This window comes from Clinocottus analis, unplaced genomic scaffold (genome assembly GCF_023055335.1).
Source record: "Clinocottus analis isolate CAN_PGR_092001 unplaced genomic scaffold, fCliAna1.0.p SCAF_16, whole genome shotgun sequence".
In the NCBI taxonomy this organism is placed as follows: Eukaryota; Metazoa; Chordata; class Actinopteri; order Perciformes; family Cottidae; genus Clinocottus; species Clinocottus analis.
The window spans coordinates 1,273,264-1,300,524 of record NW_027175887.1 but is presented as its reverse complement, the minus strand read 5'-3'; the positions used below and the strand labels follow the sequence as shown (position 1 = coordinate 1,300,524).

Sequence of the window (27,261 nt, the reverse complement as noted above, 5' to 3'; positions counted from 1 at the left end):
ATGTTATTCTAAATGAAGTTAATTCCAGTATAGGTAGTATAGTGAATCCTTTGGAATAAAGATCATTTTTGTGCAATTCAGTGATAAAATGTGGTGTGATCTTCATCAAATAGACACATACATTCTATATAAACTAAACACACTCAAATAATGGTCTTCTGTATTGTTATATTCATCAAATAAGCTCAATATAAAAACTCTAAAAGAGGAAACAATACATTTAATCCAAAGTGCTTGGACTGCAAAGTAACCCCCAAAATGTGCATTGTTCAAGCAAATAAAAAAAAATTACAACAAAACATGCACTTTTTTTGTTACTATTTTGAGGCAGACGTAGCTCGTCCATTATTGTGAAATTGAGGAATATCAGGCTACTAATTATGTAAATCCAAGGTGGTCACTATTTCTTGGCCTGTACTTCATTTTTTTTTCTTGATTGTGTGCTGATGAACCTATATATATATATATATATATATATATATATATATATATATATATATATATATATATATATATATATATATATATATATATATATCGACACTATTTCTTAGTATTGAATGTATTATTATTGGTTTGTGGAGATGCTCTGCTGCAACCGATCTCTTTATAGAAATAGAAATAAAGAGAAATTAAAAGAAAAGACAAAAACTTTCCTGAGACGGCGTCATTCTAGATACGACCACAAGAGGGCACTGAAGTTCACAGTCTGCGTTTTAAAGTGTAAATTCTGCACATGGTGGTTTTAAATCTTCTAAGCCACAACATCTACGAGCCGACAGGAAAGACAGGCACCTTAGCCGTGTGCTGACTCAGCATGGTGACGATGTCCAGATGTCCTGCCGCCGCGGCGAATCCCAGCGCGGTCAAACCGTCCTGTGACTGAGCATCCACCTGGAAACAGACACAGAAAGCCACACGTTTGGTTTTACTGACACAAACGTCCGATCATAACCTCACACAATGGTTCCATACAAAAACGTTGAAAATATGTACCTGAGCTCCAAGGTCGAGCAGCAGCGCCACAGCGTCGCTGTGGCCCAGGTGAGCATGGACACACAGCACGGGGGCGTTGTTGAGGACATCGCTACGGACATCCACATCAGCCCCGCCCATAATCAGCAACCTGCTCACCTGGACGAGTGGGGAGTCGAGTTACAGTCCACCCGTACTAGCAATTATAATACAAGTGGATCAAATCAAGCATTCTGATTGGTTGAGAGTGAGTCACGGGGTCTAGTTTATCCATCCATAAAGTACTGTACAGCCTGTTTACATTAACCAGCGTTCAATATCAGTACGCACTCAAAATAACAGGTGATTTAAATTGCGCGACCGTTAGTCGTCATTTCCAGCTTGAAAGTTACCAAACATGTCGAGCCGAGGGTTTCTCTCGCGCTTATACTTGTATATTAATCAGATAGCAACACGCTGCGCGTCGGGCCTAACACCGTTGAACAGTGCGATATTGACAATACAGCGCTGCCTCTCGTCCATTATTGCTTAAGTGTGTGTTTGTGTGTGTGTAAAATGTTACCTTAATGTTGGGAGTGTAAAGGTTGCGCAGCGACGAGATAGCGGGGCTCAGGCTATCCGTGCTGTAGGACAGCCACAGCCCCTGCAGAACTGAGGAGGAAACCCCAAGCTTCTTACTCAGACCCTGAGGAGACGAGAATTGATGCCACAGAAACAAAATAATGAGATGGATAATTGACTAGTAGATCAATAATGGAGATATCTTCTGTTTGAACAAATAAAGCGACTTGCTGGCATATTGGTCAGAGGCTAACTTGTATGTGGCACTCGATTCACACTCCAGCTAGCTCACACGACACATGCAATTCAAGTGAGGAATGGCATAAAAATAAGAAACACTGATACAAATATGTAAAGTTATCATGAAAATAAGTAATGTGATCTTAAAAATAAGTCATTTTCTCATAGACTTCTATACAACCAGACGGGTTGCGTGTGTGTGCTCACCTTGTAGATGTGAGCCTTCAGGATGTGATGTCCCAGCTCCAGCGTCTCCTGTCGGCTCAACTTTCCTTCCTGCCGGCAGAGCCAGAAGGCCAGCAGAGTGTGACCGCTCCTGGAGAGACAAAACAGAGAGTTTAAGTGAAGACGTCTCTCGCTCTCTCTCTCTCTCTCCCTCCCTCTCTCCCTCTCGGTGTACCTGGGGTCGCAGAGGAACCTGTCGTCCTGACCCTCCTCTCTCCACATCAGCCACTCCCTGAAGGAGGCGTGGTTTAGCATCCGGCTGCCGTCGCTCCGCCGCAGCAGCAAGGACGAGAGCTGCTCCAGACGGTGTGAGAACTCCCCCCAGTGCAGCGTCCCGCCGGTCAGAGCGCTGGCGTTAACCACCTCAAACAGCTGGAGGAGGATTCAAGGGTCAATTATGCCAAAAAACAGGGATGGACAACGAAATGCAATCGTAGTGGATTTGAAAAATGAAGAAAAGCATAAAAGGCAAAACCAAATGAAAACGTCGTGCATTTCTTTGAATTTGCGGTCACATTTCAAGTGTAGCAACAAGGCTTATGGTGTGTTCACACACAGTGTTTAGATTCTCCTCCTATCATTCCTCCAGTCACTGACATCATTGAATCCGAAAATACCTCATAAAATAAGCATCTTAAAAGTTGTTGGCATGTGGTGATTATTTTTCACAAATAGATCTCATTCTGTAGTTATTTTGGGATCCTTTTAAACCGTTAAATCACAGCAAGTCTGGTCATTATGGGTTCACACCGGAGTAAACTAGTCAACGTTTAGCGTGAACAAACACAGTCCCCGCGCTCAGACCTGTGCTATAATACCGGCAAGCTAACGTTGGCTTTTTGTTCGGTGTGGACGGGTCGGACCAACTTCAACACTGCCAACAGTCTACAGCCTGCATGCAAGCAGCTCTGTGAGGCTGTACTTTTGGCACAGCGATGCCGTTAGCTCACTGCTAACGTCAGCGTGCTAACACGCTTCCGATGATTAATGTTAAGCGCTGATGGGAATATCACAAGTTCTTCAGCTGGCATTCGGTCCAAAACTATTTGGAGAAATAAAAAGTTTGACCAGATGATGGCGCTGGAGGAAAAGTTAAGGTTGTTGCAGTGTGTCTGACACACACACAGACACACACACAGCGTACCTGCTGGTCGGTCAGTGGATGCAGCGACGCCACAGTGACGTTGAGCAGCGGCAGAACCCTCTGAAATGACGACTGGGTGGGAAACCGCATGTTGAGTTGCAGCAGGTAGACTTCTGCTAGACTCACGGGGACCACCTACACAAACACACACATGCTGTTACTTACTGCACTTCAACTGACACTTCAAACTCTTTTAGTGGCTCAACTTCATCTGCTTCCCCCACCCAGTCCTCACCTTGAAGCTGGAACTCTTCAGGACCAGGTATCCCCCCTCTATCAGATCCAGGGTCAGTTTCAGGTAGAGGTAGGAGCCCCTGCTGAGGCTCTTCAGGTGGCCGATCAGCTTGGCCAGCGCCGCGTTGTCGAGGCGGCCATTGGTCAGCGACACGTTGCTCTGGATCTCCGCACTGCTGTGGATACGCTGCATGAGGTAACCCTGAGAAAGAAAATCAATAAGAAGTGTGAAGATGTCCAGATAGACAGAGAGACAGCCAGGCAGGCAGACGGTGCGTATGTTACCTGCAGGTCCTGGTCTATGGCGTTGTTCTCCTCCATCCGGTCCAGAGAGATGCAGTGAAAAGGCAGAGAACGAGCAATGTCCTGATTGAGAAACACACACAGTGAAACAGATTTAGTTCAGCTCGGTTAGCTCCATGAGTTGTCTGTCAAAGTGGTCTTGAATATTCACTTGGTGCATAGTGTTAGTACTTAGAAGTACGATAAGAAAACAATATTTATTCCTGTCTGTCATAACCCTGCTGGCTTTTTAATATACTTTAAATGTCACATTAAATGTCACGGGGAAAAAAAGGCTGACAGTTAAGCCTTTAGCAAATACCAGAGCTAATAACTCTCACGGTTTTGTTGCTTTCACATGCTCACTGCCACTCATTTCGGTCTTAAGTCACGCCCTCCCGCTACACAGCTGTCCGGTGGTGCGTATTTCTCCTCCTCGTCGTCGCACGCACCCTCGCCCCCATTTTTGGCTGCTCTGAAATACACGGCTATCTCAAGTAACGTCGGCTGAGGCTGCTTGAGCGTAAACTGTCAAGAATCCAACAAAGAGCAGGACACAGCCCCTCACGTTAGTAAAGTTTGAAATAGGTCTCAATTTTGTAAAGTAAAAAAAGATAAGAAAACCAACACTATCCTCTGATATCAAAGTTTAAAATGTTACTGTGTTGTTGCTGTCAACTGGAATTTGATGATGGTCACCACATGTGGTGAGCTCTCATGCAGCTTTCCTGAATACACAGTTTACCAGAACATCCAACAGTTGTTTTTTGTGGGTGTGTATACCTGCTGACCGGTCCTGACAGTGGTTATGACCTTCAACCAGGGAGGAAATTTCTGGACGTTTCGGGAAAGGAAGGAAGTCAGTGCGTCCCCATAGTCCGGCCGGTGGAACTCTGCCTCATTCAGCCCATCAATCAGTACGATAAGCCCCGCCCCATCCACCTGCAACTTCCTCTCTGGGAAAAAAAGAATATGGAACAGAACACTTTGAGTATTAAACCCCTGGCTTTTACAGAAGAGAAGCCAGCAGAATACAGAGCTTCCCCAGTGTACCTCTGTACAGAGCGTCCAGTGGTTGTAGTATTCCTCTCTGGAGGGCGGAGCTCGGATCCTGGATGCAGGAGCGCAGACTAAGCGTGCTCTGCAGCTGTGGCGTGCGGTGCAGTAGCTCCCGATATGCCGACAGCTGAGGGGCGTCACTTAGCATCGCCGCCATGTTGTGGACAAACTCCGGGACCAGGCAGGTGTGACAGTTATCGGCTTGACAGAAATGATACGCGACTACCTGCAAAGTCAGACAGAAACAGAGGACTTCATGATATGAGGAAGACCTTCAAGTTTGTTGTTGCTGATTTCCAGTTGTTTAAGTTTCTGCCGGACGGACATTTTTCAATGAAATGTGTCGGTCAGATCAGGAGAAGAGCATCTGTGCAACATTGATATTATCTAACAACAGGTTGCACTCAGCATCAAGTTAACTATGCTAACTACGGTAAAGTGGCTCAAAACGCCATGAGGTTTAGTACTGGAGCGCTTATGGTATAGGACAGGAAAATGGCGTAGGGATTGGATTCATTTGCAGGGAACGGACCTTGAGACGATCACATCCACGGCCGACCACCCAGCCAGACCCACCAGATTAAATGCTACTGGAAGAGGAGTCGAGAGGGAGCGGAGCCGAGTCTGAAGCTAAGCTAACCCAGCTAGGAGCTTGAGGCTATTCCACCGCTCCTTCTGCTCAATGCTGATTACCGGTTGCAGTAAAAACTTAGCACAGGGAATGGAAAAAAGGGGGATACATCAAGCCAAGGCTGTGGTGTTTCTACAGGGAGTTGTGCACCAGATCATTTCTTGGCCGACTGCAGCGACTTTAGTGTGTTCGCTGGTTGCCTGGCAACCTGAAGGCGATGACAAGACCTCGATGTGAGTAACGACGTGTTAATTCGGTAGAGGTGCTAGTGTGTACTGAAAGAAACGTAGTGCACTGCATTCAAAGTACCATAAAATGCAAGTACTCAGGTTGAGTACAAATTCCTAAAAAAAATGAGTACTCAAGTGCAGTACTTAAGTTAATGTACTTTCAGGTACCGCTTTCTACTAATCTGTTGTGTGAGATCGTGGATCTACATTTAGTAAAGTGGGGATGGTACCTGTGCTGCAAGTCTCTTCAGCGCCTCCTCTTGTCTCCTCCTCATCTCCGGAGTCCCGGGACAGCTTCCTCCTCCACCCTCGTCTCCCCCTCCTCTTCCCAGGGAGTCTTGAGAGAAAGAAACGACCTCTGCATCTGGAGTGAGGGAATATTAAGAATATTTCCACATTTTTAAATCTCAGTAAAAGATTTAAAGACACACATCATATCTGTCTTTCTTTCTGGCTGCTGCCTTCTTTACTCTATTTTTTTATCCACTGCATGAATTAATGGGTTTTCCTGCTGGTTGGCTCGGCCGTCAGTGTGGTTGCTGGTCGCGAGTCGGGCTGAATTTTATTGGGTTCTGTATGATGACTCAGCCTTCTCTTACAGACTGACCCAGGTTGCCTTCATGACTGGAATAACTCACTGGGGATCCTTTGGCAAGCATACAATGTTGGCTCCTGCCAACAATTTACTATGACCCCTTCAAGTGCTGTTAAAAATTCAGCCAACGATGAAACAATTCCAAAACGACTTCAGGTCTTTTCATTCAATTTTTTTCAATGTACTATGAATACATGTTCTTACAGATTTGTCGTTACATTGAGTCTAAACTGACTGTAAGTCAGGGCCGGTTTTAGCCTGCTGTATTAGGGTGGGCTGGTAGAAAGCCTAGAGGTTAGCGAGGGTTAGCGAAGGTTGCTGGTTCAAATAGACGGAACAAACATCTTAAAATAACACAGCTGGCAACTAGAGCGTAGTATTCTATTTCACATTATCCAATTCAAAGTTATACATTTGGTATACCATAAAAGTCGGGTCACAAGCCGCTACTACCTTCGGTGGGTGTTCCTGCTGTAGCAAGCTAGCGCTGTTGCTAGCTCCCCACTGGTGCTAGCTGCTCACTGCTGCTGCTCACTGCTGCTGCTGCTCACTGCTGCTGCTGCCCGCGTCCCCGCTGCCCGAGTCGGGCGTCGAGCCCAGGCTGGTCTCGCTACCTCCGGTGGTTGTCAGAGAACTAGCGTGAGCTAGTGGATAAGAGCGGAGAGCTAGAGGAAAACTAGCAGCAGCGCTAGCTGGACACCCACCGAAGGTAGCAGCGGCTTGTAACCTTACTTCTACGGTAGTTATTCTTTTTTTATTATTATTGTATTTGCTTTAAATGTTTAAATTGTGGAATTACAGAGGAGGATCTAAAGAAAATAAATAGTAATCTGCGAAAAAAGTAATGTTGGGGGACATCAACAGTGTGTGGTTCAATTCCCAGGAAGAAGCAACATTTGACATGAAGGTCAAAATGGTGGAATTGCAACTTTTGTGAAAGAAAGAGGGATCATCCGCCACTTTCCTATGACTTACGGATGGTTTTTTAAACGATAATTTAACTTGCACAAACAACAAAACGTCTCTCTCTGCGTACGTTTAGCCACGGTCTGGTTGCTGGCGGCGGTTGGCGACATTCGGTTTCCATGACGACTGAGGGCCACCAGACGGGCGACGATAGCCGTTTTGCCGAAACCCATGTTGCCGACGATCACCACGCCCCGACTGGTTGCCGGGTCGCCGCTGCGAAGACAGGCGTCCACTTCCTGGAAGAGCCACTCCCTGCCGGTGAACAGCCAATCAGACGAGAGGCCCGGGACCTCGAAGTCAAGGGGCTTCAGGTTGAGGGAGGGGGTGAAACTAACTGCAGAAGAAGAGGCGAGGACGAGTATTGTAATACTGCTTGTAGAACAGCATGGCTTTGTTGTGTTTATGCGTTTGTTTGTGTGCGTTTACCTCTGTGGTCCTGTTGACTACGACTCCCAGAGTTCTGCCTGGGCATCCTGAGGGACGTCCTTGAAGGGATGTGTCTCTGCTGCTCATCCAGGTAGGAGAGATCTTCAAGGTGGGCGGAGCTGGGAGCTGGAGTGAGAGAATGATGGACAGAGTTGGTTTTCTGCATCAACAAAGTTTTAGATCTCTTTCATTTTAAAATCATATCTTGTTCTTTGATAAAATGTCCAAAATACATCTGATATGTAAGAGGAGAACGTTATTACAACTTATAAGCAGTTTAGTCCAGCAGTCCACAGCCATGAATAAGCACAAGAAAACATTAGGTTAATAGGTCCGGTAGTATTTGAGATTAGCCTTGGACACACACACACACACACGCACACGCACACGCACACGCACACACACACACACACACACAGTGATCGGGACTGGATTTAAAGATATTGATATAAATATTTGATGGTTTAAAAAACTACTGAAAGTAAATCATTCAATATTATATCAATAGATATATACATGATCCAACTCTGGTCTTAAAGTAATAGTTGTCATTTCAAGAAATATATTGACAGCAATTTGGTGAGTTAGATGAAACCACTTTCATGTTTGTACGGCAAAATGTCAAATGGTTAGCTTAGCTTAGCACAAGGACTAGAAACAGAGGGAAACAGCTCGCTCGGTTCTGTCCAAAAGTCATAACGACAAGTGATGTGTTTAAGGGGCGGGACTAGTTCCTGGCTTTCCAAGGTTAACTTGATATTTGCTGATCTTATTGCTTCACAGTGTGCAGTGGTCAACTACTGGACAATAAATAAACCCACAACCTGTAGGAACCACTGCATGAAGACATGGAACAAGTTTATATCTAAATACAACCACAGGCAGGGTTTTGACACAATAACAGGTCCGTTAAAGTTCAAGAAACATTGTATTCCTTTCCTTATCTATCGCCAGTGAAGGGAAGAACGGGCAGTATTTGTGGGACATTGTCCCGAGAAATGCTGTGTCGTGATTTGTTTTACGACAGCCACTATGAAGCGGACTTAAATTCTAACAACACATGTGTAAATATTGTTCACTTAGCGTTGTCTCGACTCCCGACAAACACAGACAGACACCGACCCAAAGTTTGATCCACTCAATCCAGTTACAATCCGCTACAGCCAAAGAGAGCGTCGGCGCAGGCTGTGCCTCGTATCCTGTGCGTGTGTGTGTGTGCGTGCGTGTGTGTTTTGAGAAACGTCATACATGACATTTCCTTCCTTTTTAGTTTTTATGAGACAGAGAGAGGAAAACGAGAGAAGGAAGGATGAGTTTTGAACACGTTACGGAGGCACGAGCTGTGTTTTTCTGCCTGGTCGTGTTGTTTCTACACGTTACAACATACAAACAACTCATCAATTATTATAAGAGGTGTTATCACACAATTAAAAAAATGTGGACATTGCTTCCATACTACTCCAATGCTAAGCTAGGCTAACCACATCTTGACGACAATATGAAATAAGTGTATTTTTAAAACGTTGAAGTCGTCCTTTAAGCAAACAGTTGATTTATAGATCCAACCGACGGCAACTTCTCGTTACAGAGCGATCGATACGTATGCTGAAACCAGCTTATTTGCGATAAGCTAATATTGTCACAGTGTAACGTAATATGTAGTTTAGTGACGAGACATTTCAGTTCTGATTGGATCACTCAGAAGTGGGCGGGGCTTAGCAAATGTGGCCTGATGCAGAGTTACCAAGTTGTAGATGAATATTTGGCCTCCGAGCTCACCTCCTTCAATTGTGGGACGAGTTCAAGCATAATTAAACTCCTTTGCCAAAATAAAATATTGATTAATTAAGCTTTCAAAACTTGAGCAGATATTTCTATCAAATAAAAAAGTCGGCGTGAGACAACTTTTCATTTGCAACTATTGTCTCATTAAGCCTAAAACAATTTCATAAGTTACCTCAAGTTATGATCAACTGCAGCCGTGAAAACAGCTGTCAGCTCTTTGAATATGCCATAAAAATATGACTGTGTGTGCCTCTATTTGTTAGGAGCTCTGCTTAAACCCAGAGAGATCGCTTGTTCGCTCACTATCACTAGTGAATTCACTATGGTTGAGAAAGAGTGATGTATTTCCTTCCTAACAGGAAAGAGTGTGTGTGGGAGCGCACTGCAAGACTGGAAACCACTTGAGTCACACACACACACACACACACACACACACACACACACACACACACACACACACACACACACACACACACACACACACACACACACACACACACACACACACACACACACACACACACACACACACCAAGCAGTTTTCCGTGCTCATACTACAAGCACAGAAGAAAATGGCGATTGTTGTTCGTTGCTGTGGTGGGAACACACATCAACATACTTGTACAGCTGATCATCATTATCTCCAGAATGACAGAATTTTCTGTCACCAGTGAAACAGTAAATAAAGTATGCTAACCAGCTGTCCCCTGGTTAGCGAGCTAATTAACGAGCTAGTTAGCAAGTTGGCTAGTTGTCACTCATTTGGCAGTAGAAATTAGCTTTCCTTCGCTTCCTATGCTTTGTAACAGCACTACTGCACACAACATTTCACATGAGTGAGTCATGACTTGCAGCAGGTCGATTTAGATGACATGGAAGTTATCTACAACGGTCACAACAGCGACATTACACGTAATAATGGTCCCCACACTGACAAAACCAGCTACGTTGATTTAAATGGGAATGTCCCTTTTTCTCTTCTCTTATATTCTATTTCTATGCATCATCCATTTGTCATCTTACCAGCAACTGAATTAGGGCGGGGCATGAGGTAGAGAGGGATGGAGTGGGTGGAGCCTGACGAGCGGGCGGAGCCAGGGCCCCAGTCAGGGTGGAGTTTGTTGAGGCTGTAAGTGGAGGCGGCCATGTTGTCCTCCACCCTGTACAGGAAGCTGTCATTCCCGCTTCCTCCTGCTACCATACAGGAAGAGGAGTTGGAGGCCACCACAGGCCGGCCCCCTTGCTGCCAAAGATTCAGACTGCTGCCGCCGACGGGATACTTGACGCTGTCGTCCCGCTCTGCTGCCGACTCAGCGGAGTAGCTGGTCAACGTGGCTGAAAGAGAGAGAGAGAGAGAGGGAGAACGGAAAGAAGAAGTGAATTACATTGCAGTGAAAAGGTTTCTTTTTAAAGCAGCTGTATCTACGGCATGTCACCTATGATGCCGCTGTCTCTGCTCTCCAGCGTGGAGGTGGGGGAGGTGACGGAGGCGTGGTTAGAGGAGGCGTGCTTGTCGTTGTTGTTGCCCTCCCCTCCAGCAGGAGGCTGCAGCGTGGAGCAAGGGGAGGTGCTGCTGCTGGCCAGACTGGAGGAAGGAGAGATCCTCTGTGGGGGAAAGATGCGATGTTATCAAAGGAACATTTGATGAAGTTAAAGTTGCTTAGAAATGTGCAAACAATATATTCAGGGAGTATTATTAGTATATAGTATCTTATACATCTAATATACAGATCACATCAGTTTAGCAGAATAATTATTGCTATTTCTACTGACTTTAATTTGGATATGGATGTTATTAAGAGTTATTTCTAATGACAATAGTTGAAAAAGACAGGATTGCTTAATCCATCAAACATTTCTTGTTAAAATGATGTGGCAAAAGGTGAGTTTTAAGTTAGGGATATTAAATTTGCTTCAGTACATTGAACTACTCAATGTAACTTAAAAAGACAAAGAGAGTCTGTCCCCTCAGCCAACAGGAACTAGTTGAAACTGATAACACTAGTTCCTCACCACGATGATGTGTGACAATCTCAGCTCACAAGTTGGCCAGCTGGTCAGTTAACAAAGGGCTGGAGCACTTTTGCTAAGACAAGATACATTTTATTGATCCCAAGCGGGGCAATTTAGTAATTCTGGTATATTTTTTGCTATGTTATCAAGAGTTTCGTTCCTATGTCTGTACACTATGTATCTATAGCAGCAGCCTTGGCTAAGCCCCGCCCCCTGATGCTACTCTGTCAGAGCGACCACAAAGCCCACACTGTCACTATCTGCACAAGCCAACGGAAACATTGAAATTTAGGAACAACATCGGTCCTTATTCACCTTTACAAACATTGACAGGCAAAAGCAGCGTGGGTAAACATTGAGTAGCTAACTGGCCAATGCTACGCTATGCTTAACCAGTGACGTTGTTTGTGCAACATATCGAATCTAAATCTGGTTGCAGTTGCTGACGAGGTTTCCAACTCTCACGCATTACCCATGAGACTAATGGACAATTTCAAACAATCACAGGTCCATTTTCTCACACAGAGATAAACAAATGTATAACTGATAACTTAACTATGTCCATAACTGGATGCACATGGATGTTAATGTTAAGAATAAACGGCTGAGAATACAGAAACTAACTGGACATAACATGTCAGCAGGATAAACAATATGATCCATATGAAAGAGTACATTCAAACCTGCAACATCCCAGATGCTGCTAAAAACTAACTGTTAAACAGATCGACAAATACAGGCTGATTGCTACTCACCGTGGTGTTTTATTATCTGCCAGGAGATTATGTTTCCCAGGGTGTGTGTGCATGCATGTGTATCTCAGTGTCTATCTTGCTGCTGGAACCATTTAGAAACCACCTAAATGTGTGTAAGTATGCATCCGCATACAGGTTGATTACCTGTCCGTCATCCTGGGCGTGGTAAGAGGAACCCGGCTCTTCACTGATGATCTTTTCCCCCAGCAGGAAGCCCAGTCTGGTCATCAGAGCGTCAGCCGCCTCGTCTACTGAAGGTGGGGGTCCTAATTCCTGCTCTTCACCTGGAAAGCGGAAAGAAAAAAGGTTTTCGTGGGGGTTTAATTTCTCTGAACACAATCACACTAGGGCCATGCCCGAATCAGAATATTTGGTTTCAGACATGGCATTATAATATGAAGATTCAATGATTGTTTTGTTCCTTTCACGTGGTGCATATAGCAGCCACATTATCTCTGTGGTGGTAGAAAGTGGCCGGCTCTAGACTTGGAAAGGTCCGGGGTAAAAGTAGCTCGCGCCTCCGGACCTGTGGCCACCTCCAGAGTATTCGACTCATCAACTTTGTTTCCAGTCTTTATGCTAAGCTACGCTACCCAGCTATGGCATCATATCTATCACACAGACATCGAGAGTAGCATCAATCTTGCCATTTAACTCTTGAGCAGCCTTTAATATCAGCTTTGCCAATGCATTACATTACGGCCTCAAAAGGCCTTGCTGCCAAGTACAAATAGAAATGAAGCCACACAAATTGAATTTGCAGTGGTGGAAACACACCGACTGAAACACAGACTTTACCACTGGAACGACCCAAAAAGGGTTTATGTATATGTACTCTGTTGCCCCGCCTCCTCGCACTATGATATTGGAGCTAAGCAGCTTATCCAAACAGATAAATGGTAATGAAAATAGAGCGAACTGTAAAAAAAATAAACACATACAACACACATAAAAAGCATGAACGCAAATCCCACAGGGAAGATTTTGTGGGGAACAGTAATTGATCTCCATATTAACATATTCACGATTATGACATATTTGCCAAGAATAGACACACACACACACACACACACACACACACACACACACACACACACACACACGACTGTAAGCCACAGCATGAAAGCTCAAACTCTGTCTCTTTCTCTGCCTGTAATTATAGCTATAAATTGCTGACTGTAGGAACAGACACACACACTGAAAATAAAACCAACCAAACACAAAACACACTGGGAAGAACACTGTGTGTGTGCACACATGCATGTGTGTGTGTGGTTAGCCAATAACAGGGTGTGCGAGTCATTTTTAGAAGAAGAAAAATAAAATGGAAAGATCAGATACGGAGACTTTAACATTTGTCTCTTTAACTACTGTAGTTTCTGATCGCTGTCCTATCTTCCTCCTTCCTTCATCTTCCTTTATCTGATCATCACGTCACTTCTTTCTCTATGCCTTTTAGTTTGGCCTTTATGAACAGCTATAAACACTTTGGTTTTCAGACATGGCTGTACAACACGTTGATGGATGGGATGAAGCCCCGGCAGGGACAAAGATATGTGACGAAGAAATGTGTTGTTTGTCACGTACATAATTGGTTTTGAATTTTTTTTTAAATGCAGATGTGGTTGCTCTTCAATTTGTTCATCAAGCTTTCACATTGAGCAGAAACGCTGATGACTTTGGAGAGCACGGAGAAAAGGTGAGTGTAGCCAGACCGGCTAGCTTAAGCCAGCTAGCTAGCTTGACTCACCCGCTAAAGCCGACTGGCTATAACGCTCACGTAATATCAAAGGCTTTGGCAGGTGCGTCAGAAAGTGACAAAGAGTAGGTTATTATTAACACGATAACAAACGAAAGCATGGTTTTGTGGGTTGGGAAGTGCTCATTGGCTCTCATAGCGGATCAGGTAGGTCTGCACATTACTAGCTGATACAGCGCAGAAGAAACGGGACAATAGGGAGGCAAACCGCTAAGTGGACAAGGCTTGGTCCAAAACGAGGGTGAATCTCGGGTTGGTTGACCCCAACCGACCAATCTTACTCATCCCGCCCGTTAAGTAATCACTAAAGCCTAGTTTATGGTTCTGCGTCAGGTCGACGGCGTAGGTACGGCGTCGACTTGACGCAGAACCATAAACTAGGCTTAAGTTACCAAGCTTTCAGCACCATGTATTTCATGAGGATGCACAAATATTTGTTGTTGTCTCACTTTCTGGTGGCTTTGAAGCTTAAAGTTCAAGAATACATTTAGATATCCACGGCAACAAAGACGCTCAGTTTGTCTTTTAACCTTGACAAACTTTATTCTGGTACTCATTTTTGCTACACTCAGAAACATACAGTACGCCACTGTGTTTTCTTTGAGTACATTTCTCTCTTCACTTTAGTTTAGTATTGTTTCTGTCTTATCTTAAAAACAAAAGTCTTTCTTTCAATGCACGTAAAGACAAGAATATCAAACATTATGTCTTATTTCTTGTACCTCCCTCCAGATATTAAAGATTTTTGCGGCATCTAAGACAAGGGCAACTGTCGCCAATACCATGGAGGCAAGACAGGCAAAGTCTTTTCCATCAAGCAACCCGACACTAGGAAATTCCTCAGTGGCAATGGAGGCCACACAAGTCGTACTGTGAACAGGTAGAATCTGTGTTAAAGCTGATGGACTTTGGTGGTAGTCTGCTCGCTTAACATCCAGCTCGCGGGGTCGGTGGAACAGAACGTCAAACAACTAAACTTTGACGTGCACGCCACTGACCAACCGCAAGACAGCACTCATTATTGACAGCTAACTATTTTGCTAGTCAGAACCATTGCTAGCTCAGAGAGCCAAATGTCAGGAAACAGTAAACAACATCGTTCAGAAACCACAGCGACTGCCGGCAATTCTGAAGGAGCATTTTGAAATCGGTGACTTGTGTTGTCGTGGAATACATACATCATAAAGCTATGCAATATTATGTTTGCAAATGCCAACGCTAACTACTGTAACTCACATATACATATAGCTTTCCTAAATTCATCATTCATGCTAAAATAATACTTTGTTGGCTGAGATGAGATGCAGTAGCTAGCAACAGGCATTGTGTTAGCATTTTGGTCCTTGGTTGCATATTGTGGTGCAGATAGTCTCTCTCTGGAACATGTTTCAGCTATTTAAAGAGACCAATGGATGAACCCTCTATAGCCATATGTCCAATAAATTGTCAAACGCAATATTAAGGCAACTTTTATGACGCAAAAGAGTAATGTTCTATTGTTTAAGTTTTATTGTTCTTTCATGTCAGCGAGTATTCCCGATGTTTTATTATGTCCGGAAACGAAGACAAGCTTTTGTGCATCATAGTAATTTATGTTAGTGTGTTGCTGATGCTTTCTACGTTAGCATGCATTTAATAAAGGTGTTATCATAATCCATCCAGCTAACGTGAAAACCTTTTTGGGAAATTTCAGGAGGTTTCATCAAATTTTGACATGTCCATTTATTTATTTTGAAATGTCTACGATTTTGTAAAAAGGAAACATTACATTGGGCAAGGAGCGATAATAAAACACAGACCAATTCTCACTGTCCAGACTGACAACACACATTGAAATATACAACCCCAAATACTGACACTCATAAAAATCAGTTTGCCTGAAACTGGAACATCAAGAGAGAGTCCTTCACTCTCACCTTCTTCCTCACTTCCTCCTCCTCCTCTCTGAGCATACCCGGGGCGATTGTACCGTTCCCGACATCGGTCAGGGACGTCCTCGTGGAACAGACAACAACAGGCGTAAAACAGCAAGCGCCGCAGGAGGGACGAGGTACGGCTGACGACCCTCGACGCCGCGGCGTCGCCGCCGCAGCCGCAGCCGCAGCCGTCCGCCGGCCTCCCCGGTCGACGGACGGAGGACCGCTCGTGCCGACACCACTTGGTCCTGGAGCGGGCGCACGCTTTCAGAATAGCCGCCGTGCAGTCCATCGCTGGCTGGCGGTGGGGGTTGTGATTGGTTCAGAGTGGATCCATGGAGGGGACGGAGTCAACAAATCAAAAGGGCTTGTTTTTGACCCCCCAACAAACAAGTCACTATCTTCTTTTTTGGCCCTGAGCTCCTCCTTCGCCAGAGCACACAAAGGAGGGAAAGATGAAGGATGACTGACGAGATAAGAGGAGGAACAGACTCTTCAGGAGAAGAAAGAGAAAAAAACACTAGTTCTGCCAAATGACTGCCGTTAGTAAAGCAGGATAGTCAAACATATGAATGCTGTGGTAAAAGCCAAACTCCTCTTATGTTCAGTGAAGGTATGTTACTCTCAGAGGTGAAACCACAATCCAGGGAGCTTTTCAGCTGGAACACAGCAGATCCTGACGATGTAATCCTCCGGTTATTTGTCCTTTGTAGCTGAAAAATGCAATCCATGCAAATCAGTCACAGGTAGAGGCTCCTCAAAACCGTGCAAAAAGGGCAGCCAACTTCTTTAGAATGAGGTGGAAAGAGTAGATCTCCCTCGCTCATATCCTCTTTGGTCAGGAGTACAGTAAGTAAAGTTTCCAAGTGTTGTGAAGAGTCTTTCTTTCAGCCTCCATATCTGGTCTGAAAGACGACCTCCCTCGTCTGACTGCACGGCAAATCAAAAGCTCCCCTCCTCCAACCCAAAAGAAACCCCACACACACACACACACACACACACACACACAAAAACACACACACACACACACACAGGAGAGAAAGGGAAAGACTGCAGGAGGAGCTGCGCAGGGAGAGTAATCCGTTACATGCCGAGGAGCACGAGGAGAGTTTGGGGAAGACAGTTCAGACTTTTTTTCTTTCTTCTAACGGAGGAAAAACAGCCGGAGAGAAAAACCTCGGAGGAAGACTCGGCAGACCAAAGAAATGCTGCAATTTAACTCCTTCCCCAAGAACAGAGGAGCGTCTGACCACAAATCACAGTGACGATGGAAGGGTGTAATCCACTTTAGCCCAGAAAATGTGAAAAATGTTGAAGAAAGTACGGAACAAAGAGTCAGATTGAATTAACCACCATGTTGCTGGATAGAAATCTCTCCCAAAAATAAGTTGTTTTCAAGCAACGGAAAACCTTTTTTTCCCAATGACAAGAGAAAAGGTAGACAGATGGGATCAGGGTGAACAGTCGAAAAAGAGTTGAAGTAAGATTTAAAGTCATCCTGCTATTCATTAAAAAGAAATAAGCAACAATTCTGTCCAAAAAAAAAAAGCAGAGAGCAGGGACAGGGGAGGTGCTGTTGCTCAAAAAATACAAAGGTTCAAAGTTTTCAGGCTGATGAACTGCGTCATGAGAGAAGAGGTGGTTGTCATTGTGACGTCACCCATCGGTTTGCAGATTGCTGGTCAGAAGCCTTGGGTTCGACAATTTGGGTTGACGCCTTTTTGGTTTCGAACCGTTGCCATTTTGGTTTTGAAAGTTTGACATCTTGGCATTTGGCTTTTGCCATCTTGGTTTTTGGCCTTCGCCATCTTGGTGTTTGGCCTTCGCCATCTCGGTTTTGAATCTTTGCCATCTTGGTTTGGTGTTCGCCATCTTGGTTTGGCCTTCGCCATCTTGTTTTTTGCAACCAGAAGGGAAGAGAGAGGGTTGGTGCCAGGTACAACCGAACGTTGAATAAAGCGTTACAATTGACTTCCATGTACTGAAAACACAACTGAAAAGGGTTCAGCCCCCAGACCGGACAACGCTGTGATAGCGACCTGTCAATCAAAGGATAACCCGCGCTAAAGCATACCCTGCTTTATTGTCCGTTTGACTCTAAATGGATGAAAAGACTTGAAACTAGAGATTGAGGCGTAAACTCATGTTTACTGAGGGAATAAATAGAGAGAGAAGTAGAGTCATTTTCTCATAGACTTCCAGACAATTAGACAACTGGAGGAGTCGCCCTCTGATGGTCAGTAGAGACAATGACATTTATAATACACGTCTGCATTGGCCTCACGCGTAAAAAAACGAGGTTGCCACCTGGTCCACAGCAACAATCTGTTATCATAGCAGCGGTCTTCGGTAATGAAATAGCCAACCAATCAGAATGAAGTATTCAACAAAACAATATAATAAACAGCTCGGGGCTAACATTGTGGAGCATTTAACAGCTTAAAGAGAGCCCAAAAGGTATCTGAGGAGTTAGTGGAGACCAAAAAGAGGAGACCAAAAAAACGAAGCTAAAAGAGAGTGAATACTGGACTTCACCAAGTGGCCAGAAACAAGACTTCAATGAATGCTAATGAAGCTCCATAATAGGCATTTATCATATAAAATATCAATAAGCAGAATCAGGTCAGATGACTGTGGACTTCAGGAGGAGCCCCCCCCCCCCCAACACCTCCCCCGCTCACCATACACAACAGCACTGTTTCTGCGGTGGAGTCCTTCAGGTTTCTGGGATCCACAATCTCCCGGGACCTGAAGTGGGCCTCCAACATCAACACCATCTGCAAGAAGGCCCAGCAGAGGCTGTACTTCCTGCGCCAGCTCAGGAAATACAACCTGCCTCAGGAGCTGCTCATCCTCTTCTACTCCGCCATCATCCAGTCTGTCCTCTGCTCCTCCATCACCGTGTGGTTTGGATCGGCCACCAAACAGGACAGAGCCAGACTGCAACGGATCATCAGGTCTGCAGAGAGAACTATTGGCTCCAGCCTGTCCTCCATCCTGGACTTGTTCACCTCCAGAGTCAGGAAGCGGGCTGGAAAGATCACTGCAGACCCCTCACACCCTGAACACAAGCTGTTCAACTCCTCCCCTCTGGGAGGCGCTACAGAGCACTGTACGCTAAAACCACCAGACACAGGAACAGCTTCTTCCCACTGGCTGTCACTATGACGAACAACTGAAGAAAAACCTGACACCTCCACTAGTTGCACTTTCTGGGCCACTGTTTTTTCTGTTTTCTTTAAAAAAAATATATTTATCTTTGCTTATTGTAAACAAGCACGAAGCGCAGAAACCGGAGTCAAATTCCATGGATGTGAAAATATACATGGACATTAAAACTGATTCAGATTCAATCAAATGTCCAGTTTTGGCATTTTGCCTTTCAAGAGCAGAAATGACAGGAAGGAGGAAGGCAAGATGGAGCTGGAGTTCAAAAACAGAGGAGAGGTGAAGGGGTGAAGAGAAATGAACTGACATCAGAGTAGGTGTGTGTGTGTGTGTGTGTGTGTGTGTGTGTGTGTGTGTGTGTGTGTGTGTGTGTGTGTGTGTGTGTGTGTGTGTGTGTGTGAGTGAGTGTGTGGGCATGGTGTACAGACTAAGTTGCCTCATATCGTCAGTGTTTTGAAACAGAGAGAGGGTCGGAGAGGGACTCCACATGGTCATGTTTAGGAGAAGTGTCAGATCAACCGTGAGGAGGAGGAAGAAGAAGAAGAAGAAGAAGAAGAAGAAGAAGAGGAGGAAGAGGAAGAAGAAGAAGAAAAAGAAGAAGAGAGGTTGGTAGGGGCTTGGGTTACACTTCTGTGTTTACTCTCTCACTCAGGCACAGAGGGACGATCAAATGCAGGGTCAAAGGTCTCCCCCCCTCTGCTGCCAGACACAGTGTAACGGGTCACAGCTGTGTGTGTGTGTGTGTGTGTGTGTGTGTGTGTGTGTGTGGGTGTGTGTGTGTGTGTGTGGGTGTGTGTGTGTGTGTGTCAGAGTGGGAGACAAAAACAAACTGTTCTCCCCGTGGTTGTGGTTTTCTCTGTTAAGTTAACAACAAGTACTTCTATTAGTAAAATGTTGTACAAAACTCACAGAGTATAAATGCACGAGCATAAACCACAGACTGTGTAAATTGTAGAAACAATAACCCGATGCCATATTTATGCCTAGAAGACGTTATGTTGAGTTTTGATGAAGAAGCTAAAATGTTAGCATAGCTTAGCAAAGACCTCCATTCAGAAAACAAACATTTTAACAGATGTTGGCTTGTCGTCCTGCGGACCTTGAAGTCAGACGTTTTTACAAAGCAGCATCATTATGGATGTATTTTGGCATCCGATTTATTCCTAAACTGCAATTAAATCACATCTGTTTATTTTGGGTTCATGCAGCTGTTGTAAATCAGTCGCCGTGTGCTATGCTAATACAGTGAATACAGCTAGCAGGGGGAGCTCAGGGTTCTAGCGTGGGTGAAACCAATAAAACAAACATATAAATAAATATTCCCAAAGTCAGACTCGCGCGAATAATGCAAGGCGAAAGAAGACAGTGCTTTGTGTTTAGTGTGACCACAGCTTGTATCCTGATTGGTGCAGAGAAATGTGTGACACCTTTTTTCCCCCTAACTGATCCCACCCACTTCAAACCAATGAGAAGAACAAAGAAAATACAGGAAATCTGTCATGTAAAACAACCGAAACCAATCAGTCATATAGAACCACATGCTCAAACCAGAAAGACTTTCCCCAGAGACCCACTTTGAGAAAAAGACACTTAAACAGCCCTTGTTTTAAACCATCAGGTCCGAAATGCTGTAAAATTTGCATTTGTCCGTGTGACTGAGCCCGAGGCGAGCAGTTGGGAGGCGACTTTAAAAGGTAAAGCCGATGCGCTCGCTCCACAAGCCGCTTGACATCAAGGTAATTCCACTTTTTTTGGCCTCATGCCCCATCGAGCAACTTAAACAGGACTCCGCCTCTCGCGCCGCATCCAGTTATCTTCACACGTCCGTGTGAGACACTGAGACGCCGCCATGTTGGTTCTGCTCACGTGAACGTGTGTCCCCGTGTTGGAACGCTGAATGCGTTTAGATAAGATAAGACGGTCCTACCGGCTCTTTTGAGGCGAAGGTTGAGGAGCGGAGACGAGGGGAGCGAGCGGCTGAACCCTTCCATCATCCCGACCTCTGACCCCTCCGACTCTATTCCACTGCCGCCTGTTGAAAGGGAGAGGGGAATCAAACATGATTTAGAGGTTGAAAGAGGCCGCCGTATATATACACTACCGTTCAAAAGTTTGGGGTCACCCAGACTAATTTACAGTTTCTTGGCACGTTCTGGCATAAACAGTCCTTCACTTGTAAGAACAAGAAGAGACCGGAGAGTTTCACATGAAAAGTCTCTTTTTCTGGCCATTTTGAGAGTTTAATGAACAAATGTGAAGCTCCAGATCCTCAACTCGCTCAGAGGAAGAACAGTTTTATAGTTTCTCTCACCAGCAGAGCTGTTTTCAGCTGTGTGACATCACTGCACAAGAGATTTCAAGGGTTTTCAAGGGTTTTCTATCATCATTAGTCTTCTAAGGCGATGATCAAACACAACGTACCACTAGAACACTGATAGCTGCTGGAAACGGGCCTCTATACACGATGTAGATATTTCATTAAGAACCAGACGTTTCCACCTAGAATAGTCTTTCACCACATTAACAGTGTACAGAGTGTGTTTATGAATAACTTAATTTAAAATCAGTGCTTTTCTTTAAAAAGTACAACATTTCTAAGTAAAATCCTGGAAACCACCAGAAGAACATTCAACATGTAAAAGACAAATGAAGGACTGACCATTGTTCTTGCGGGTTTTGCCTCCCAGCAACATCTTCAGGCTGTTTCGGAACATGTTGGCTCACGACGACAAGTCACAAACACACAAACGCACACTGTCAACACACCCTGGGGGGGGAGAGAGAGAGAGATATTTAAATTGATTGTTTGCATTCCAGCTGATCAGTAATGACCAATCATAGTCATACAGGTGCACAGCATTCATACAGGTGCCACAATAGACTTCACACTATCACTGGCGACGCCCCCCTGGAAAGCAGTAACTAAGATGTAATGCAGTGGAGTTTTCCCAGCACCCTCGTTGTTGCATTTTTTTTTTCAGAGCTCCTTTGGTCCTTAGATTTGATGAACCAGAGATATTGTGTTGTGTTTTCTAAAAACCTGGCACCTTCACTCACCTCGGTCAGAGACTCAGGTGTTATGCTGGTAGCATCTAATGTGGCTATAAGCAGCTAGCAGCTATGAGTAGTGGGGCAACAGGGGTTCAGGTGAATTGATCACTTCTTTCTAACTGCACCTAAATTTGACGATTTCTCGTGTCAGCAGTGCACACGGTTGGTTTAACCCAGCGCCCTGAAGCGATACCAAGACTTTATTTAAAGGGCTGCCAGGACCTCACATCGGTTCAGGAAAAACCTCCCCCCCCCCAAAAAAACCTTTAACAGGGAGGAAAAAGGCCAGAAACCGTCAGGAGAGCAACAGAGGAAGACTCTCCATCAGGATGACAGAGATGTGCACAGAATGAACGACGTCACAGAGTTACAACACATTCAATTTCAGAAGAATCTCTTCATGTGAAAGGAAGCTGTGTGTGTACCACCGGCTGTGTGTGTGTGTGTGTGTGTGTGTGTGTGTGTGTGTGTGTGTGTGTGTGTGTGTGAGACCATGCTTGTTTAAATCCATACTTCATGATTATTCTACTCTTAAATAGCTGACTATGCAGAATGTTTAATTTTCCCAACTGGCAGTGGGATTATCACACACACACACACACACACACACACACACACACACACTGCTGGCTGGTGACGTTGTTGCTAGGCAACCGTCTGCTGTTGCTAAGCGATGCATTAATGAGTATGCGTGGCTGCTGGTGTTTGCCTCTGTCTGTGTGTGTGTGTGTGTCGTTTAAAGACCATCGGAAACACACTTTAATATTTGTGTCAAATGATACTCTCACACCTGCTACATCATCAACAGAGACGCAGTTGGCTTAACCTCCAGTTTAAAACCGTTTCCCTCCGTCATACAGAATACAACACACGCACAATGCGCACAATGTGCACAATGCAGCGGTGAAGTTATGAAGTGTTCCTGTGTTGTGTGTTGTGCGTGTCACATGGAGCGGGTTGTAAAACCATCGGTTGGAGCAGATGGCAGATTAAAATAGCACAAACACTTCCTTGTTTCTACTTAACAAAAGGAAGAACACTCGCACACACACAGACACACACACACACCCCGACACCTTTTGGTAGAGCTTGTAGTAAAATGTTTTCAAACAGAGGAGAAACGTTATCAGGCTAAAGTTGAACGTTAGCATAACGCTGCATTTCAGGGGGAAGATTTGGTTTCAGGTTCATTCTCTACAGTTATTAATGTGTGTATTGAAGTGAATGCAATGCCATCTTCACAAACAGAAACAAGTGTGTGTGTGTGTGTGTGTGTGTGTGTGTGTGTTTGTGTGTGTGTGCTATTGCTAATAACAAGCACACACACAGTCACACAACCAAGCCCATAGTGAGTAGTTTCTCCATTGTTGTGATGCATTCTTCTTCTTCGTCTTCTTCTTCGTCTTCGTCTTCATCTTCGTCTTCTTCAAAAGTTGTATGCATTTTAATGTAGATCTATTTCTCCAAATTCTCCACAGTGCAGTGAAGAGCGGTGAGCTGAAACACGTCTGTCGGGCTGCAGCAGGTGTTGGAGCTGAACCCATGACCTCTGTCCCCCTCTGTCGACCGCCGGTGATTACTGCAGGGCTCTGTTCTGATATTGTCATTACGATAACAGCACATCGTATTTATGTTTAGAAATATGGACATAAACCACTTTAAAACCACCATCTGCTGCACTCTTTAATCCCGCGCACATTGGGCCTGCGGCTCATGACACTGGGAGCAACGACATGAAGGCTGACTCGTCAGTATCGTCAGAATAGCTGTTCCGCCTTAAAACAGGTCAGTCCACCTTAAGCGAGCCTCAACCCCGAGTTGTCGCTAACTTCGAGCTAAACCGCTCGGTTTTAATAAGCTGGCCTCTTTATTTTTAACCACAAGTACGCATTTCACTTACTTTTAAAAGCCTTAACATAGTTTACAAGTTAAGGGAGAAAATTCATGGTTTTTTTTTTCTTATCTCGCAGCAAAACAAATATTGCAACGTAATTTATTTATTATTTGCATACATTTCTTGTATAGTTTTCTAAAGTTTGGTTTGCACCATTAAGCTCATGCTGGAGGTTTCTGCTTCTGGTGTTTGCTGCTTTATAACACCGGCTGCACAGGCAGACACACACACACACACACACACACACACGATGAGGGAGACATCATGTGTGTTCTCGGACTCTCTTCCTCGTTCCTCAACACCAACATTTCCCTCTGGGACAAACAGTTTTGAGTGTGTGTGTCTTCCACAGGAGCAGATCAGGTGCCTTGAAAACTCAAGCAAGGTGACTCCGCTATGCCGAGATGCTACGTGTGTGTGTGTGTGTGTGTGTGTGTGTGTGTGTGTGTGTGTGTGTGTGTGTGTGTGTGTGTGTGTGTGTGTGTGTGTGTGTGTGTGTGTGTGTGTGTGTGTGTGTGAGGCAGAGACAGAGAGGTGAACAGAACAAATGATCCACAAAGTGTGTCGCCAGCTGATCGGCTATACACGACTCCGCTGTCAGTCAACAGTTGTTGGTAAACAACCCTCCATATCTTTACACTAATTCTTGAAAACAAAGCCTCAAACCTCATTCAGTGGGAGGAGCATTCATCCCGGGCACAAACCCGTCTCGGCGGACGCCTGCTCATTCAAGGAATAAGTAGAAATTCTGTCTGACAGAGCTCCCAGCGGCAGCAATCCCATGTCACTTTGCTCTTTCGGATGCAGCAAACACACGGCGGAGGCTCGCGTGTGTGTGTCTGCGCGCGCAATGTGTGTCAGTGTGCTAATCCTCGATGACGAGCATGCGGGAAATGATGAGATTGAGTCTGGAAACCGAGGCCGGCGCGCATGGCCGAGCAGCGGCGCGTGCGTGGACACGACATGTGCGCTGGTGAGAGTTTTATGTAAATGCTCTGGAGACGAGTCAGACGGAGGCCGGCCGCTGTGGGGGAGGGAGGACCGGGAGATCCCGGGATTACTTTTTAAATTCAGGATTAAATTACCTAAAAACAAATATAAAAAAAACCTCAAATATCAAAGTTATTGACCGTGTGTGAAATGTCTTTTTGAAACACATGAGTTTCATCACTGATGTCAGAGCGATCCCTTCCCTGAACTGGAGAATCAGGGTTTTACTGGAGTACCTGATGCAAACGGTTCGGCCGTGGATTCATCGCTGGGGTCACATCAGTCACATGCACAGAACATCATCGCCGGCAAACGTATTTTATTTATTTATTCATTAATCATCAGCGCAGGTCAAGTGAAATGATGGAAAGGAGTTACAGACGGTGACGCCGGCCTCGCTGACGCCGCTTTCTCAGTCACTGGTGTGACCGCGAAGAGAAAAACACGCAGCGGTCGAATGAAACAGACGTGAGGAGGTGACGCTGCCACGGAAACGGGGCGGGAAATTAAACGGCGACAAGATCCATATCGAGCGACGACTACGACGGAGAGTCTCTGCAATCGGCGAACTGCCACGCCCCGTTTCTCCAGTTAGGGAGGAAAAGAGGCTTTACGAAGTGTTTTCATATGAGACACGATGATTACAGGAATAAAAAAAGGACAAGAAGAAGAAGAAGAAGTAAAGGAGGAGGACCGTCTGATCTGTCAGCCTGAGACGAGACTCTCAGTAATTATTTAGGTCGTTTATTTCTGAATTGCATCACATCTGTTCGGGACATCTCGAAGCTTCATTCAGAAGCTTTCAACGTCTTTCAAATTCTAAAAGCGAGGTTTGGATGCCGCGCAGCGTTGAGCTCCAGACAGTTTGTTTATTCAGTGAAAGCTGTGTATCTGCACAGCTGAAGGTAAAGCACCATCGCTACGAGGGCTTTTTATTTGTACAATCACATTTCAGAGGGGCTGCGTTGCTCCAGACTTGAGGGCTGCAAACGTTTCCAAATACAACGGAGGGTTTGAAAGTTAAAAAAAAAAAGGGAAGAAAGAAATGAATTAATAAGAAGGCGAATCCACTCATGTTTCTGTCTAACAAAAGCTTCTTCGTCAGTCCTGAAAAACAACCTGGGGAAGGTCATTTGTGGAAGGTCAAGGGCGGGAAATTAAACGACGACAAAATCCAAATCAAGTGACGACGACGACGGAGAGTCTTTACAATCCGCCACGCCCCGTTTCTCCAGATGAAAAGGAAAAGAGAAGAAGCGTGGCTCCGAAATCACAAACATTTACTAGAGAAAATATTGATGAATGCTGGGTTTTTGCACAAAACTTTCATACACAAACTTTCATACATCACCAAATTATGGAATGACTTTTCCCGCCGACCAAAAAACTGTCCCTGAAATGTTTTAAACATTGCTTAAAAGAACATCTAATTTAGTTTATGTATTCAGTTTAATTATGTATTAGTGTGGATGTCTTTCTTGTTTTAGCTGTTCAACATGAATACTTATTCACTCGTGAGGACTTCAGCATTAACGTTGATTATTGAATACCTCAGAGTGGAATCCAACATCCTGTAACAAACACAAAACTCTCTCTCTCTCTCTCTCTCTCTCTCTCTCTCTCTCTCTCTCTCTCTCTCTCTCTCTCTCTCTCTCTCTCTCTCTCTCTCTCTCTCTCTCTCTCTCTCTCTCTCTCTCTCTCTCTCTCTCTCTCTCTCTCTCTCTCTCTCTCTCTCTCTCTCTCTCTCTCTCTCTCTCTCTTAGTCTTATGCATTCTTATCTTTTGGTCTTATGCATATTTTTATACAGTTGGAGGCTTCAAATAAGCCCAGTTGGCGTTTGGCCTCATCTTGCGCCGTCATAATCATTTGTCTCGTCAAAGTAAGAGTGTTGCTGAATGAGGCCCGTGCAGCTGAAAGATGCTCAACAGCAGAGCCGGCTGATCATTTCATTTCTTTATGACGTCCATGTCTTTTTCATTTTCATCTCTCGAGTTTTAAAATCTATATAAAAAATAATCTGCAGCGCTGAGCAAAAAAAAAAAATGAATAAATGAAACACATTTGAAAACATGAGCCCAAACACAGGAAACAACACATCCTCAAACACACCGAATTGAAAAGGGATGTGGGAAATGATGAAGAAACTGACTCACGGCCGCCTGCAGCCGGTAAACATGACTCAGCGCCGACATGGTGAGAAGCTCCTTCAAAGAGAGATACAGTCAGTGTGGTGTTTGTATGACTTGTACACACACACACACACACACACACACACACACACACACACACACACACACACACACACACACACACACACACACACACACACACACACACACACACACCATCTGTCATCAG

General features: G+C 44.8%; 1 protein-coding gene across 2 annotated transcripts in view; it reads right to left on the bottom strand.

Moving 5' to 3' along the window:
• tanc2a (tetratricopeptide repeat, ankyrin repeat and coiled-coil containing 2a) overlaps positions 1-27,261 on the bottom strand; it is a 42,448-nt gene that overhangs the window by 7,773 nt on the left and 7,414 nt on the right. The window contains exons 2-19 of one of the 2 annotated variants that reach the window (XM_068578659.1): positions 21,627-21,734; positions 20,895-20,999; positions 12,269-12,408; positions 10,793-10,961; positions 10,380-10,691; positions 7,572-7,697; positions 7,213-7,479; positions 5,812-5,945; positions 4,715-4,946; positions 4,445-4,617; positions 3,665-3,745; positions 3,381-3,581; positions 3,146-3,280; positions 2,177-2,373; positions 1,984-2,092; positions 1,538-1,660; positions 997-1,134; positions 796-894 (exon numbers count right to left, since the gene is read on the bottom strand). In XM_068578659.1, the coding sequence (XP_068434760.1) occupies positions 796-894; positions 997-1,134; positions 1,538-1,660; positions 1,984-2,092; positions 2,177-2,373; positions 3,146-3,280; positions 3,381-3,581; positions 3,665-3,745; positions 4,445-4,617; positions 4,715-4,946; positions 5,812-5,945; positions 7,213-7,479; positions 7,572-7,697; positions 10,380-10,691; positions 10,793-10,961; positions 12,269-12,408; positions 20,895-20,999; positions 21,627-21,681 (2,796 nt within the window). In that variant the 5' untranslated portion in view covers positions 21,682-21,734. Of the gene's footprint in view, positions 1-795; positions 895-996; positions 1,135-1,537; positions 1,661-1,983; positions 2,093-2,176; positions 2,374-3,145; positions 3,281-3,380; positions 3,582-3,664; positions 3,746-4,444; positions 4,618-4,714; positions 4,947-5,811; positions 5,946-7,212; positions 7,480-7,571; positions 7,698-10,379; positions 10,692-10,792; positions 10,962-12,268; positions 12,409-15,799; positions 16,539-20,894; positions 21,000-21,626; positions 21,735-27,261 lie in introns of those variants that run through there. The other variant, XM_068578658.1, reaches the window with a different exon arrangement.